This window comes from Aethalodelphis obliquidens, unplaced genomic scaffold, assembly GCF_003676395.1.
Source record: "Aethalodelphis obliquidens isolate GAN/ISIS:26980383/991018 unplaced genomic scaffold, ASM367639v1 scaffold10, whole genome shotgun sequence".
NCBI classification, from domain to species: domain Eukaryota; kingdom Metazoa; phylum Chordata; class Mammalia; order Artiodactyla; family Delphinidae; genus Aethalodelphis; species Aethalodelphis obliquidens.
Window position 1 is genome coordinate 7944443 of NW_020837954.1, and position 17714 is coordinate 7962156.

Consider the following 17714-nt stretch of genomic DNA (forward strand, 5'->3'; position numbering starts at 1 on the left):
ATTAAGACATTAAAAATCACTTTTAATTTCTAAATTATATTGATGTTTAATGCATTCAGGTAGAACTAAAGAGTTAACAGGGTCCACAGGTCTTACAGGCATACCAGAAATTTAGACTTTATTCTTTAAGCAAGAAAAATGTTTAAGTGGGAAATAATATGATAAGATTTCCAGTTAATATCTGTGGGAAGCAGGGTACAGGGAGAGTGTAGAGGCAAATGCAAAAATTCAAGCATTAATATTCATGAAAGAATGAGGGCTTAACTAAGGCAATAACAGCAGGGACAAACAGAAGGAAATAAACCAGAAAAGCACTTGATCATTAATTACACGTGTGGAGTAGAAAAAAGGAAGTAAAAGATAAAGCATAGGTTTCTGTCTTGAGCGACTGGCTACAAGTTGATGTCACTTATCAAGAGAGGAGTTTATCTGTAATCAAAGACAATGAATTCAAACATCCAGTTGAATATATCCAACAGGCCTTTGAATATGGAGTCTAGAACTCAAGAGAGAGGTCAGTTCTAGAGATAAAGATGTGAAGGGCATATATATATATATATATATATATATATATATATATATATATATATTTTTTTTTTTTTTTTCTTTTTTTTTTGCGGTACGTGGGCCTCTCACTGTTGTGGCGTCTCCCGTTGCAGAGCACAGGCTCCGGACGCGCAGGCCCAGCGGCCATGGCTCACGAGCCCAGCCGCTCCGCGGCACATGGGATCTTCCCGGACCGGGGCACGAACCCGTGTCCCCTGCCTCGGCAGGTGGACTCTCAACCACTGCGCCACCAGGGAAGCCCATGAAGGGCATATATTTATATATGAATGGTATTGATGCTCACAGATGAGATTGTCTAGGCAAAGTTTATACAGATTTAAGAAGCTAAAAACAGGACCTTAGGAAATACTACCATTGAAGAATGAATTAAATAAGAATAATCTGCAAAGGAAACAGAGAAAGGGAGAGCAGGGTGTTAACAGACAAGAAAGAGTTTGAAAATATAGGTCAGTGAATAAATGCAATGGAGTAAAACCCCAGTCCTGGAAGAAAAATGAAGTGATGTGATGTGATCAAGAGAATAAGAGGGGGGAAAGCTCTGAACAGAAAAACAAATACCTCTTCCTCTGAGGCCATAGACAGAAATAAATCTATAAACACAGAATCAGAAAGTCAAGATATTAACACCTACAAAAACAACTCTCAAAGCACAGGGAAGACATTTTCAGGGGTCCTTGAAATTATAACTTTTTTTATAATAACACTATAACAGTTAATTGTCTTTTTCTTTCCTATTCTCTCAGGAACGTAAGGCAGTACTTTCTAAAAGTTATATGAAGTGTGATATAGTAACAGGCTGAATGCAGAAGCACATATTAGGATTTAGCTGTCTTCTATTAAACCACAGATTTCAAATGAGACTTAACAATGTTACTCTTCTCACTAATTTTCTCTTCGTTCAGGACACAGTGATTTTCATTAAAAATGTAATGTATGTTAACACATAATGAGTTTGTTATTTTATGATAAATGAATAAATACTTCTAAATTCTCAGTTTTAATATCTAATATGGTAAATATATATAGAACCTTCATAAACAAAGGCTCTTTGCGGGTCCTCAATAATTTAAGACTTGTAAAGGGATCCTGAGACAAGAAGTTTGAAAACTGGTGACCTCGAGAAGCAAGAATCATAAAAAGAATGAAACAGGAATCAAAAAAGAGAATCAGGGCTTCCCTGGTGGCGCAGTGGTTGAGAGTCCACCTGCCGATGCAGGAGACACGGGTTCGTGCCCCGGTCCGGGAAGATCCCACATGCCACGGAGCGGCTGGGCCCGTGAGCCATGGCCGCTGAGCCTGTGCGTCCGGAGCCTGTGCTCCGCAACGGGAGAGGCCACAACAGTGAGAGGCCCACGTACCAAAAAAAAAAAGAGAATCACATAAAATATAAATGTGTTCACCAAGTACTTCCAATAAACTACTTACCAGTACTGATGCTTTTAGAGTAACATAAAGTTTATAATTAGTCCCATCAGGAATAAAACAAAGCCGCTAACTCTTAACAGGAGTATAGCAAAACAATTAAATTCATGGGCCCTAGAACCAGACTTCCTGATCTTCAAATTCCTAATCTTTGAATCTTGGCTCTCTGCCACTAACTACTTGCATCATCCCAAGCAAGTTACTTAATCTTGGTATGCTTAAATTTTTTTCACCTATAAAACAGAAGTGATGATATTAGCGGCACCTACCTCATACAGAGTTGCCATGAAGATTAAATGAGAGTTAATACATGTAAAGTGTTTAGAATAATGCCTGGCATTGGTGGTCAGTGTTAGTTGTCATGGTTCCTGTTGTTACTGCATGCATACAAAATCATTTTGGATAAGAACAGAAATAACCTATCTCAAAGTGTTAGTGGCTAGCAGAAACCAAAGAGCACTGAGGCAACACAAATAACCTATCTCAAAGTGTTAGTGGCTACCAGAAACCAAAGAGCACTGAGGCAACACAGAAAAGCATTATCAGTGACCTACAAGTTTCCTTCAAAGATAAGATTTCTTTTCCCAAGCCATATGGGATCTCCTTTGGTACATAAGGACTGTGACTTCCATTGTTTTCAACCACGGAAAGATTTTTTTTTTTTGCAAAATATATTTTTTACTCTCTAAGTGATCTTCAAATGGTCCAATAAATAATTAAGACTTACCTTTACACATTGTTCAGCTAAGTCTCTGCTTGTCCTGTTGTTAAGTTCGACTACAACCAAACGATTGCAAAGTGCTTTTATAGCTCCATCTACCCCAACAATCCTTCGGGTGCATTCTGCAGATACGTCCAGGTAGTATGTTATGGCACGGGCTGTCACCTCTAGCACATTGTCGGGAGCACTTTCGTCAAGAAAAATTTTGCAGAGGGCTGGTAAGAAAGTGCGAGGAGGACATCTGTAGTGAAAGAAATCATATTTCACCTAGGATTACTAAATTCTTAACATCAAAAAGTCACCAAAGTAACAGATAATAAAAACTATATCATGATACATCATGCTCAATACTGCTTCTGCATATATATTAGGTAATATTTCTCATATTGCTTTTGCTTCCATAATAATAATCACAGGCTAATTTCATCATTGCTGAGAATATAAAGTTGTAAACAGTTTAAAGTAGCAGAATTAACATGAAACCATGTTCAAAAAAAATTGCTATTCAATACTAAGCTCAAACATCAACTCTGTAAAACCTTCCCTAACCTCCCCAAATAGTCAGGTGGTATTTTCACATGTTCCTAAAGCCTCATAAAAACAGTTCCCACATTGTTTAATGTATCATTTTATTTCCTTATTTACATTAAGAGTTCCTGAATGCCAGGGACATTGTTCAATTCATGTTGTATGGGAACAAATGCTGATTTGGGGTTTAACAGACCAGAGTAATACATAGAACAACAGCTATGTAGCATTTCTGGTCCTGACTTGTAAACTAAAGATAGTATCTAAACAATATCTACTTTATATGGATGTTATGAAGATTAAACGAAATTATATACATTAAACACTTAGCTCAGTACCTTGGCACCATATTAAACTAATTAATGTTAGCTCCCCTTCCCTCCTATGAATAGCTAATACCTGCTATATAAACCTGCATGACAGTTTTATCAAAAGAACATTTTGCATTTTTTAATCAATATTTTATCAACACTTAAATTATAAAAGAGCATAATTTAATTTAGTAGAGATCTCAGTTATATGCCATCAAATACTTTAACTTATCTGCACAGACCAAAACTCAAATGAGCTACAGATAACACAAAAGGCACTACAGTCATCCCTCGGTGTTCAAGGAGGAAAGATTTCAGGGCCCCCTGTGGATACCAAAATCTGTGGATGCTCAAGTTCCTTATATTAAATGGTACAGATACAGAGGATACGTGGAGGGATACAGAGGGCTTGCTGGACTCTCAACGTTTCGGTGGAATTATTTTTCCTCCAATTTTTAGTGTGCACATATCTTCAGTAGCTTTTAAAAAATATCTGTAATGTATGAACGTCAAAGTAACTCTAACCTTTATTATCTGCTTGAATGATGTTCACTTAAGGGGTCCGGCGGCAGGAATATTATCAAAGATTTTAGAAGACCTCTTGCATTCAGTAACTGACCAGTCACTGATTAAACACAGGTGGTTTTTATTAGCCAGCATCACTGGCAACCTAGGTCACATAGTCACTATAAATTTTCTGAGGAGGAAATGCTTTAAGATTAGGTTATGGAGATAGTCTGACAGTTCTCAGGTAAGATCAGAAGACTGACTAGCATATCAGAATCTTAAAGCATTTTTGCTGCTCTCTACATTGGCAATATGTTAGTAAACCAAAGAGATAAGATTGTAGAAGTGTTAATACTACTGAGGAAAAACATACTCTTAAAAATAACATTTTTTGCCTTAGAAAACAGTAGCTTTTGAAAAAAGAACAAAATTTTGAAGTTGACAGTCCTCACATCAAATGACAAGAATGGATCTACCATATGATTTATATTAAAAATAAGAAAATATCCATCTATCTTATACAGTACAAAAACTGGACATCAAAACACAAAATCTAAGAGAAATGTTCAGTATAACTATCTATAATTCATGGGGAAATGTGGTATCTGCTTATTTGGGGAATAACTATGATCCCTGCTGTGTTCCCTAAAATGTGATGAATCTCCTGAACAAGTATGGCTAAGGGGCCAATGAAAAAAAAAAAAACAAAACCACAAAGAAAGAAGTTCTAAACATAGGTTCTCAGCTGTTAACTGTAATCAATTTTATTTCTAAGAGAAAAATAAAAATATCCTGAATACATATTTTAAAAGAGCTTATTTTATGTCAGGTATAATGAAAACCTGCTTTGTGAACTTTTTAAAGGTATGGTACAAAACATCTGTTGTAACTTTTGGCTATTAGACAGGAAAAAATTTTTGTTTTTCTAGCTCTTGAGTTACTTTTAAAACTATGAGAAGGTATTTTAGGCATATTCACTAATTTTTCAATTTAGAACCAAAGCAATTTACAAAAATCTCAACAATACAAATTAACTATAAATTGAGCAAAAAAAGTAGAGAAAAACACATCAATAGTAATTAATGAATTCTGAAAAGTACAGAATAATTGAAAGAACTATAGTTATATTACTTGAAAGTTCATATTGCAACTAAAACAAATTACTAACAAGTGTTGTTGCTTAACATACTCTGCTGGATAACCTGCTTTAAGACAGCCACTGTGATATAAACATTTATAAGACCTTAAAACTGTCTTTTCACTTGTTGGTTAGTAACAATTTCCTAGAATCATTTTCAAAGAAACCCTGTGTTGATAGATACTTCAACTGGGCCTTTAAATTCAACTTGAGCTTCATGGCTATTCAGGAAGCACTTGCCTATCTTCTAGGAACAAGACCCTCGCGTTCCTTGCCCTTCCTCCTGGGCTACAACCACAGCCACAACTTCCCCAGGTCTGTATCCATGTCAACAGAGATTAACTAAAAAACTAATTTACATAATCAAGAAAACTCATTATAAATCTGTGATCACCAATATTAAATAAACACAATGCCCAATAATTCTGCTACATTTCTTCCAGTGTCTGCAATGAGTATCTCACACCTTTTCTCCAATTTTCTCTTGGCTTAGTGACTCCCTTAGTTTTCCATTCTAGCCTCAGTCCTAAACTCCCTTCTCTTCTCTAGCTCATCTCATCTATTCTCTTTGTTCATACACCATAGCTATAAATCTCATCCACATACCATGAAAACTCCCAAAATGTTATCTCTACCCCAGACCAACTAAATCACTATCACTATCTCCATTTAGAATTATCACAGGCATCGTAAAATGAGCATATTCAAAACAAATGTGCCTCCACCTCCAAACCACTGCCTTTGTAAATATCACAACCATCCAGAAACCCAGAAACCTGAGAATCATCCTCAGTTTTCCCCCCCATTTTCCTCACATTACACATCCAATCCGTTAGTTAAATCCCACCAATTTTCCCTCTAAAATATATCGTAAATCTGTCCACTTCTCTCCACATCTTTTACAAACGTAATCTAAGCTAACTTCAAACTCTTGTCTGAACTACTGAAATAGCCACTTAGACATTCACATTAAGAGATAGGTTTAGCACTAGTGTTGAGGAAAGTATTTCTAGAGGGAGAAGATCAGTCTGGAATAAGGTGTAAGAGCAGGAGCAACATAAAGAGGGCATCTATGCAGGGGAATGCCCCAGTAATGGGCAACTGACACAGACAAGGGAAGTGATCAAATTAATAAATATATTGAGGATAATGGGAGCCAGATATCTCACTGGACTGGAGTTGGAAACACAGAAAAAACTGGAATGAACCCTGTGGTGTTAGATTGGAACTGGGGGTACTGGTATGAACTCATGGTTTTCAACAGACTGACAGAAAGATAAAGATACATAAAGATGCTAATGTGTGTGCTGATCCCTCTGCCTAAAATGCTTTTCCCCCTACTCTTCCCATGGCCGGTTCTTTGTCATCCTTCTGTCAGCCTAAATGTTACCTCCTCAGCTTCAGGCTTACCTTTACTAACTACTCAAAACAGGACTCCTGTTTTTTGTCTTAATTTACTTTGACAATTTATATTTATATTTCATTTTTTGTTGTCCACTGTAACTCTCTCCTAAAAATCTGTAAGCTCCTCAGGAACAGAGATGTATTTCACACAGCACCCAACACGGTTCTCTGCATATGGGAAGATACTCAAGTTTTATTTGTTGAATGAATGATACCAAGAAAAAGTAAGAACTTTTTTGCTTATGGAAAGAGAAACCAAACAAAAAAGAATTCCATCAGCTCCCCTACTGATCTACCTCTCCACCCCCATGCCCAACCCCTCACTAATATGTCTCCACCCCTCCACACACATGCCTTCGTCCTAGATCAACCCCCATTAGGTCTCCTTCCCCTGCCCCATACCTTCCCACAACACAAAAAAGTGAATCCACTTTTATCTCTCATTTCCCATAGAAACCAAAACACCAAATCTAGACTCTAGTCTAAACTGCTCTCTTGAAGTCCAGAATTACAGACCCAACTGCCTCCTTTACTCATCTGTCATACCTAGAGATGTTTCAGGAACCATCAAACACAACCTGCCAAAACCAAACAAAGTTTCCCTACCAAAAACCATACTATTTATTCTCTAACCTGCCATCCAACCACTCAAGTAAAAATCATAAAATTCTTCCAAACTCCTGTTTCTAAAATACAAAAATCAATACCTAATCTTGATGGTTCTACCTCCTAAGTCTGTTTAATATCTTAATTAAATTCCAACTAGAATCTCTCACTAGACTTTCCAGATCCTCGTGGCCTTGAACAGGTCCCCTCTGCAAGAAACATTTAGCCCCTTCTCCTCTTTTTCACTTGTATTCCTTTTTCAAGGAAACTTTTAAAATTAAATGTAAAATATGTTAGGAACACTCAGGTCAGAGAGTACCTCCTCTTGGAAGCCTGCTTTAGACAAACCTCACCACGCATTCTCAGTTATGTTCCTCTTGGGTGGTTTCAGAACATTCAGTGAAACCCATCTATCAGAAGCATCTGTCAAACTATATTTTCCCATTTATCTGTCTCATCCATGAAAACATGAGCTACTTGATAGCAAGGTCTGTACCTCATCTATCTCTGTTCTCCGACAACCAAGTCCAGTACTTGTTGTCTAGTGCACACTCAAATATTTGATAAATGAATACATGAAAATAATCCCAGTTTCAAAAAATTCAGTTTAATAGAGAGAAATATAATTTAAGTAAGTAAAAATAAATATAGTAAGTGCTGTAATAAAAACCTGAAAGAAGGAGTTTCATTAAAAGTTTTTTGGGGGGGAGTTTAATATCCAAAATATATAAACAGCTCATACAACTCAACATCCAAATAAAAACCAACCTGACTGGGACTTCCCTGGTGGCACAGTGGTTAAGAATCTGCCTGCTAATGCAGGGGACAGGGATTCGACCCTGATTGGGGAAGATCCCACATGCCTCGGAGCAACTAAGCCCGAGTGCCACAACTACTGAGCCTGTGCTTTAGAGCCAGAAAGCCACAACTAATGAAGCCTGCATGCTGCAACTACTGAAGACTGCACGCCTAGAGCACGTGCTCCACAGCAAGAGAAGTCCCTGCTCGCTGCAATTAGAGAAAGCCCATGGGCAGCAATGCAGACACAACGCAGCCAAAAATAATAAAAAAAAAAAAAAAAAAAAAAAAAAAAAAAACTCCAACCTGATTAAAAATAGGGGCAGAAGACCTGAATAGACATTTTTCCAAAGAGGACATGTAGATGGTCAACAGGCACATGACAAGACGCTCAACATCATTAATCATCAGAGAAATGCTAGTCAACCACAATAAGATACCACCTCACACCTGTCAGAATGCCTATCATCAAAAAGAACACAAATAACAAATGTTGGTAAGGATGTGGAGAAAAAGGGACCCTTGAACATTGTTGGTAGGAATGTAAATTGGTGCAGTCACTATGGAAAACAGTATAAAGGTTTCTCAAAAATCTAAAAATAGAACTACCATGTAACCCAGCAATTTCCACACCTGGGTATATATGCAAAACAAAAACAAAAAAAGTAATTTGAAAAGATACATGTGGCCCAATGTTCACAGCAGCATTATTTACAACTGCCAAGATATAGAAGCAACCGAAGTGTCCATCAAGAGAAGAAAGGATAAAGAACATGTAATACACACACACACACACACGCACACAATGGAATACTACTCACCATAAGAAAAGAATGAAATTTTGCCATTTGTAATAACATGGATGGACTTGCAGGGTATTATGCTAAGTGAAATAAGTCAGAGAAACACAAATACTGTATTATACCACTTATACGTGGAATCTAAAAAATAAAACAAACTAGTAAATCTAACAAAAAAGAAAGAGACTCACAGATATAGAGAACAAATTAGTAGTTACCAGTTGGGAGAAGGAAGGGGGAAGGGGCAAGATAGGGATAGGGGATTAAGAGGTACAAACTATGATGTGTAGCATAAATAAGCTACAGGGCTATATTGTACAGCACAGGGAATATAGCCAATATTTTATAGTAACTATAAATTGAGTGTAACCTTTAAAATTGTGAATACTTATGTTGTACACTTACAAATTATGTAATATTGCACATCAACTATACTTCAATTAAAAAAAAAAGGTGTGAGAGATGGAAAGCTCAGCTCAGGGGATTTGGGGAAAGGAAGACCTCACAAAAAAAGGAAGAAGTTTGAGTTAAATCAAGGTATTCTCTGCCTTGAAGAGTTATTGCAAGAACTTGGGATAAAGTATATAAAATATAGTGTTTAGCACATAAAAGATGCTCCATAAACCATAGGGTAGAAGTTTGCCAAGCAGACAAGCTCCTGTCTTCTAAGTAAGGAGAAGAGTATATGCAAAGGATGGAGGCTTGAAGAATTATATACTGTGGCAGATTGTATTTTCCAATGATATCCACATTATTTCCCATCCCACATATCCATAAATTCTTTTTTACAAGGTGACTTTGATATTCTTTCTACTGAGAGGGTTTATGTTTCCAGGCAGGTTTATGATTACAGTGAAAGTTATCACTTTGTGACTTCTAACATTAACTCAATTCTACTGGATTCTCTTAGGACTCTTGCTCTTAGAACACAACCACCATGCTGTAAGGAAGCTCAATTAGCCACATGGCAAGGCCAGCAGATGTTCTAACAAATGCAACTAAAAGCCAGTATTCAAATGCATGTGAGAGAACAAGTCATCAGATGATTCCAGTGCCTGGTCATCAAGCTTTTGTTATTTACAGTAGGATCACACTACAAATACCATCCTATAACTTGCTCGTTTCTTTAATCAATATGTTGTGACCACCTTCCCACATTAATATGAATAGGTCTAGTTCAATCTTTCTAATGTCTACATAATAGCCAATATAATGAATAGCCATACACTGTTAACCATTTAGATGGTTTCCAGTTTTTTTTACTACTTGAAGCAGTCCTGCAGTGAACAATATTGGGAGTATATCTTTGCACATCTGTACCAGTATTTATGAAGGAAAGATTTTGAGTATTTCTTTTCTTTCTTTCTTTCTTTCTTTAAATTTAATTTATTTGGCTGCATTGGGTCTTCACTGCTGTGTGTGGGCTTTCTCTAGTTGCGGCGAGCGGGGGCTACTCTTCGTTGCGGTGCGCGGGTTTCTCATTTTGGTGGCTTCTCTTTGTTGCGGAGCAGGGGCTCTAGGCGCGCGGGCTTCGGTAGTGTGGCACACGGGCTCAATAGTTGTGACTCGCGGGCTCTAGAGCACAAGCTCAGTAGTTGTGGCGCACAGGCTTAGTTGCTCTGCAGCATGTGGGATCTTCCCGGAGCAGGGCTTGAACCCATGTCCCCTGCATTGGCAGGCAGATCCTTAACCACTGCACCACCAGGGAAGTCCCTTCAGAAGTATTTCTGTGAGTACATTTTTTGGTTTGACAGATATTATAGAACTGACTTCTAAAGAGGCTATACCACTGTATACTCCCATCAGAAGCATTTTAGAGTACCTATTACCCCACTCCTAGGCCACTAAAAATGATATTACCTTTACATTTGTGCTAAATTGATAAATATTTTTTAAAAACTTTATTTCATAAAATTTGGCTGGCTGTGAGAGAATTTAATAAACTTTAAAAATGAAACACAGAATATTCAAACCTCCACCAAGAAAACAAAAATAATCTAAAGATGTATACATATACATATACATAGACCAATACTTCAGGATATACAAAATCTCTGATTAGAACAGCAAAAGTCATAAATAACTCCCCCCCAAATTCAACACTCACATTTTATTTCTGTATTTCCAATACAGACTTTATTTCTGTATGAACATGTACTTAAGGCAGATACAAAATTAATTAATTAATTACACTACCAAACTGGGAATATATTAACATTATTTTAAAATTTCCATTCTGGGGGACTTCCCTGCTGGAACAGTGGTTGAGAGTCTGCCTGCCAATGCAGAGGACACGGGTTTGAGCCCTGGTCCAGGAAGATCCCACTCGCTGCGGAGCAGATAAGCCCGTGTACCACAACTACTGAGCCTGCACTCAGAGCCCGTGAGCCACAACTACTGAAGCCCGCGTGCCTAGAGCCCATGCTCCACAACAAGAGAAGCCACTGCAATGAGAAGCCCGTGCACTGCAATGAAGAGTAGCCCCCACTCACTGCAACTAGAGAAAGCCCATGCGCAGCAACAAAGACCCAACGCAGCCAAAAATAAATAAAATAAATAAACTTATAAAATTTCCATTCCGATTTCTCTTAAAAGATAAAATTCAGGGGCTTCCCTGGTGCTGCAGTGGTTAAGAACCTGCCTGCCAATGCAGGGGACATGGGTTGGAGCCCTGGTCTGGGAAGATCCCACATGCCGCGGAGCAACTAAGCCCGTGCGCCACAACTACTGAGCCTGCGTTCTAGAGCCAATGAGCCACAACCACTGAAGCCCACGCACCTAGAGCCCGTGCTCCGCAACGAGAAGCCACCACCATGAGAAGCCTGCACACCAAAACAAAGAGCAGCCCCCGCTCAACGCAACTAAAGAATGCCCACGTGCAGCAATGACGACCCAACGCAGCCAAAAATAAATAAATACATACATAAATAAATTTATTAAAAAAAAATTCACTAACCTACTCATTCATTCCTCCAGGGAATAAAAACTTGTACCATTATCTTCAGTTAGATTCTCCTGCAATCAACTGTAAAGTTCAAAACAATCAAAAACCACAAGGTCTGCTACCAATAGCAGTTCCACTTTGAAATTACTCATGAGAAGGTAATTATATATGAACATATTTTGTCAGACTTCTAAAAACAATTAAATATTATTAATCCAAACAGATAAGCAAACTTTGGTTTCCTCCTACATGTAATTTTGAAGTCAGCAGTTCAAAAAATCATACCATCAAGCAAAAATGCATGTACCAAGATGCTCATTGTTGCATAACCTATATATCTAATAACAAGGGTATAATTAAGCATATGACACATCCGTATGGCAGATTATGCAGGTTTTTTAAAGCTGTTTACTAAGACTAATGATACAAATACATAAAGAAAAGGGGGACTTCCCTGGTGGTGCAGTAGTTAAGAATCACCTGCCAATGCTGGGGACACAGGTTTGAGCCCTGGTCCGGGAAGATTCCACATGCCGTGGAGCTACTAAGCCCATGTGACACAACTACTGAAGCCGACATGCCTAGAGCCCGTGCTCTGCAACAAGAGAAGCCACTGCAATGAGAAGCCCGTGCACCACAGCAAAGAGTAGTCCCGCTTGCCACAACTAGAGAAAGCCCACACACAGCAATGAAGACCCAACACAGCCGAAAATAAAGAAAGAAATTAAAGAAAGAAAAAGGGAAAAATATATCCATTTTGGTGTTTATCACATAAAAATATGCAAAGAAACTAGAGCAAAAAGTTAAAATGGCTTATTTCTAGATGGTGCAATTATAATTTTCATTCTCTAGATTTCTGACTTTTCTAAATTTCTGAAACAAACCTATTTCATAACTCCCCAAAATAAACTTAAAATCTGTTAACCAAAGTAAGCTAGACAACAGCAGATGGATTGGGGAAGGAAGTCAAAACATAATGACCCACGTTGGAAGTGAGTTTCAAGGGCTTTTTTCCTTTCCTTTCTTTTCCAGCTTTGATCCCTGGACAGGCCAACTCCCGAAACCACGTAGCAGGGGGGTACAAAAGAACTCTGAGAGGACCAAGAAAAGGGGCCTCTGTGAGCCAGAGGGTATGAAGAGAAATTCCTGGGGTAACTTCCTCCCAGTCTGGCCTCAAGGCCAGACCCAGGTGAAAGCCCCAAACAAAACTCTGCGTGATACATGCACAGTGGCACAAGCATCTAAGGCCCTGGGAGAACTGGGAACTAAGAAAAGGAGCCCCTATAGCCAAAAGAGCATGAAAGGAATCACGCTATTTTTTTTCTGTCTTTTCTCTTACTACTTTCACACTGAGGGCAGTCCCAGTCCCAGAAAGTATATGACAGCACAAGGGGGTTGAAGAATGGGTGGGGAGTGGGGGAAATGTGGTTAAAACTTCAAGAGATCCCCAGTTTTCTAGCTAGAACACTAGTAAAAAGGGTTCCTGGTAGCTGAAAGATGTGGGGGAAATCTCAGAGAAAAAGGAGCTAGAAAAATGATCCCTGACACAAGTTCTGAGCCCACCTCTGAATATATGGAAGACAAAGATAAAAAACAATAGCAAACACTTTGACAACTGCACTATGACATAATCCACCACCCAAGTCCCAGACTAAACTCTGAGTGACACATGCACAAAGTAGACCCAAACACCATAACAAAGGCATTGGAACCACCACCCACAGAGAGCAAGACAGAGCTTGCAGTCTAAATTTAACCAGGTTGACTGCATGCAAAAGAGAACAACAAAATCAACATTCTCCAGAGGGTTTTTATAAAACCCAGAGTCTCACGATATAATATTCCAAATGTCTTGGATAAAATCCAAAACAACCTGAAACACACAAAAAATCAATACAATATGATCTATCCAATTCAAGAAAGAAGACAGTCAACACATATAAGCCTGAGACAACCTAGTTGTTAAAATTATCATAGAGGACTCTAAATCAGCTATTATAACTATACTCCACGAACATTCCTGAATGTGAACATTCTTGAAATGATTGGAAACAGAAGTCTTCAACAGAAAAATACAAAGTATGAAAGGAATCAAATGAAAATTTTAGAAATGAAAAAACAGTTTATGGGGAAAAGAATACTTCACTGGATGGGCTCAAGAGCAGAATGAAGATGACAGATAAAGAGTCTGTGAATCTGAAAACAGATCGACAAAAATTATCCAGTCTGAAGAACACAGGGAAAAATACTGGGGGGAAAAAGGGGAACAGATTCTTAGGGATCTGAGGGAGCATACCAAAAAGTAACATTTGTGCCACTGGAGTCCCAGAATGAGAAAAAAATTGGTACAGAAGACAGATTTGAAGGAACTTTCTGTATTTGGTGAAAGACATACAGATTTAAGAAGCTCATTAAACCTGAAATAAGACAAATTCAAAGACAACCATGTACAGACAAATCATAATCAAACTGCAAAAAATCAAAGGTAGAGAAAAAAAGATCTTGAAAGCAGAAAGAAGAAAAACAACACAAAGAAACAAAGATTAGAATGAATGCAGATTTCTCATCAGAAACCATAAAAGCCAGAAGATAGTGGAACAACATCTTTAAAATGCTGAAAAGAACTGGCACTACACAATTCTATATCCAGCAAAAATATCTTCACAGCATGAAAGTAAAATAAAGACATTCTCAGATGAAGGAAAACTAAGAGAACTCACCACCGAAAGACTTCTCCTAAAAGAAATGCTACAGAAAGTTCTTCAAGATGAAAGGAAATGACACCAGAGAGATACATGGAACTTCAGGAATGAAGGAAGAACAACAGAAATGATAAGTATCTGGGTAAATATAATAGATTATTTCCCCCCTATTAAACTGCTGAAAGCAAAAATTACAACATTGTCTCTTGAGGTTTTCAACATATGTAGACAATACATATGACAACTGTAACACAGGGATAAAGGAATCTACATAGTTGTAAGCCTTCATCATTTCACTTTAAATGGTTAAACGTTAACTCTGAGTTAACTGCAATCCCTAAAGCAACCACTAAAAAATACAAAGAGACAGAGTCAAAAAAAACTATAGGTAAATTAAAATAGAATGCTACAAAAATATTCAAGTAATTCAAAAGGCAGGAAAGAAAAAACAAAGACACAAAAAAAGAAACAGAACAACAAAAAAACCAAATAAAATGTTAGACACATATGTAAAAATACCAAAAACGACATTAAATGTAAGTGGTCTAAACTCACCAATTAGAAACAAAGATTGTCAGGCTGGATTAAAAAACACAAGCTAACTGCATACTGTCCACAAGAAACTCACGCTACAGACAGGTTAAAACAAAAAAGTGGAAAAAGATATAGCAAACAAACACTATCAAAAGAAAAGCTGGGGGCTTCCCTGGTGGCGCAGTGGTTGAGAGTCCACCTGCCGATGCAGGGGACACGGGTTCGTGCCCCGGTCTGGGAAGATCCCGCATGCCGCGGAGCAGCTAGGCCCGTGAGCCATGGCCGCCGAGCCTGCGTGTCTGGAACCTGTGCTCCGCAACAGGAGAGGCCACAACAGTGAGAGGCCCGCATACCGCAAAAAAAAAAAAGAAAAAAGAAAAGCTGGGGTAGCTATATTTATGTCAAAGTACACTTCAGAACAAGGAAAATTATCAGAGAGAAATTGGGACATTACATAACGATAGAAGGGTCGCTTTAACAAGAAAACTTAACAATCTTAAGACATCTAACAGGGCTTCAAAATACATGAAGCAAAAATGGAGAGAAATGAAGCTAAATAGATAAATCAATAACTATACTTGGAGACTTCAACACGCCTCTCTCAGTAACCTGTAAAACAGACGGAAAATCAACAAGGATATAGACTGAACAACACTGTCAATCAACTTGACCTAATTTGACACTTGTAGAACATTCTACCCAACAACAGAAGAATATATATTCTTCTCAAGTGCATATGGTCCATTTACCAAAAATAGACCATACTGTGGGCCATAAAAAAACCTTAATAAATCTAAAATAACTGAAATAATATTAAGTGTGTCCTCTGACCACAATAATAACACAAAAATATCTGGGAAATCCCCAAATATCTGAAAATTAAGCAACATACTGCTATATAACCCAAGGGTAAAAAAGAAAGTTTCAATTAAAATTTTAAAATATTCTGAACCAAGTGAAAATGAATATAGAACATCAATGAAAACATAAAAGAAAAATTTATAGTATTAAATTTATATTAGAAAGGGTCTCAAATCTCAGCTTCTACCTAAGAAACTAGAAAAAAAGAGCAAATTAAACCCCAAATCAACCCAGAAGGGAATAATAAAGAGCAGAAATCAATGAAACTTAAAACAGAAAAATAGAAAAAAGGAATGAAACTAAAAGCCGATTCTTTGAAAAAATTAATAAAATTGATAAATCTCTAGCCAGATTGACCAAAATATAAAAATTACCAATATCAGGATGAAAAAGATAATTATCATTTACAGACAGTTCTGGGTGTACTCTGATGCTTTTGCAAAAATGTTCCTATAAAAGCGTTTCATCTTCAAGGAATTCATGGAAAAGACTCTGACAAGTACAGGTTTCTGGTAACTGACTATACTGCTGAACTGAATGAATAAGCATTTTCAGAACTCTAATGGAAAACTGATGAATTCATAAAAGTGCTAACAAAAGATCAAGATGAAAAAAAAATTAATTACATGGGACTGAGTGAACTGATGAGGATGATTATAATTTTTGTGGCTTTCTGTTTGAATAAAAGAAAAAAAAATCCCACAAGGATTCAGAGGCAAAAAATATACAAATCAATTTTCACTGCAAAGTAAAGGAGTTGTTACAGTGGAGGATTACTGGACTGAATGTCAATATTATGACATAGTATGAGTGTGTTTCATGTTTGGTAATTGCAATCACTGTTGCTTTTGTTGTGGTCATCCATTTACAATGCTTGTTGCCAGTTTATTTATCTCTTGTAAAGATAAAATACAGTGTGTGTGTGTGTGTGTGTGTGTGTGAAAAAAAAAGAGAATTATCACTGCAGACCATATAAACATTCAAAGGATAAAAAAGCATACTACAAACAACATTATGCCCATAAATTTTAATTTATATTAAATAGACCAATTCCTTGAAAGACATGCTACAATTCACTCAAGAAAAATTAAGTAACTTGAGCAGTCCTCTATTACAGAAATTGAATTTAGTAAAAACCTTCAAACACAGACTTCCCTGGTAGCACAGTGGTTAAGAATCCACCTGCCAATGCAGGGGACACAGGTTCGATCCCTCGTCCTGGAAGATCCCACATGCTGCGGAGCAACTAAGCCCATGTGCCACAACTACTGAGCCTGCGCTCTAGAGCCTGTGAGCCACAACTACTGAGCCTGCATGGCACAACTACTGAAGCCCATGCGCCAGAGCCCATGCTCTGCAACAGGAGAAGCCACCGCAACGAGAAGCCCGTGTACCGCCACGAACAGTGGCTCCCACTCGCTGCAACTAGAGAAAGCCCACACGTGGCAATGAAGACCCAATGCAGCCAAAAATAAATTTTTTAAATAAATTAATTAATTAATTTTAAAAAATCCCCTCAAACACATCAATTTATTCTCTTATGGATTGTGCTTTTGGTGTTTATTTAAGAATATCTGCTTAACCTGGGGTCACAAAGGATTTCTCTTATGTTTTCTTCTAGAGGTTTTATAGTTTTAGGTTTTATGTTTAGGTCTATGATCCCTTTTGAACTTATTTTTGTATATGGTGTGGGGTATAGGTAAAGGTTAATTTTTTTCTTTTTTGCATATAGATACCAAGTTGTTCCAGCAGCATAAAAAAATATCCTTTTCCACTTAACTGTCATTGCACCTTTGTTGAAATAAGTTGTCTAGGTATGAGTCTATTTCTGAACTCTCTATTCTATATCATTGATCCATTTACCTTTATAC

At 37.5% G+C, this 17714-nt stretch overlaps 1 protein-coding gene across 5 annotated transcripts in view; it reads right to left on the bottom strand.

The window, feature by feature from the left end:
• Nucleotides 1-17714, bottom strand: part of HECTD1 (HECT domain E3 ubiquitin protein ligase 1) — a 91451-nt gene that overhangs the window by 64915 nt on the left and 8822 nt on the right. For all 5 annotated transcript variants that reach the window (XM_027110991.1, XM_027110994.1, XM_027110995.1 and 2 more), the window contains exon 3: nucleotides 2717-2951. In XM_027110991.1, coding sequence (XP_026966792.1) covers nucleotides 2717-2951 — 235 coding nt within the window. The remainder of the gene's footprint in view (nucleotides 1-2716; nucleotides 2952-17714) is intronic.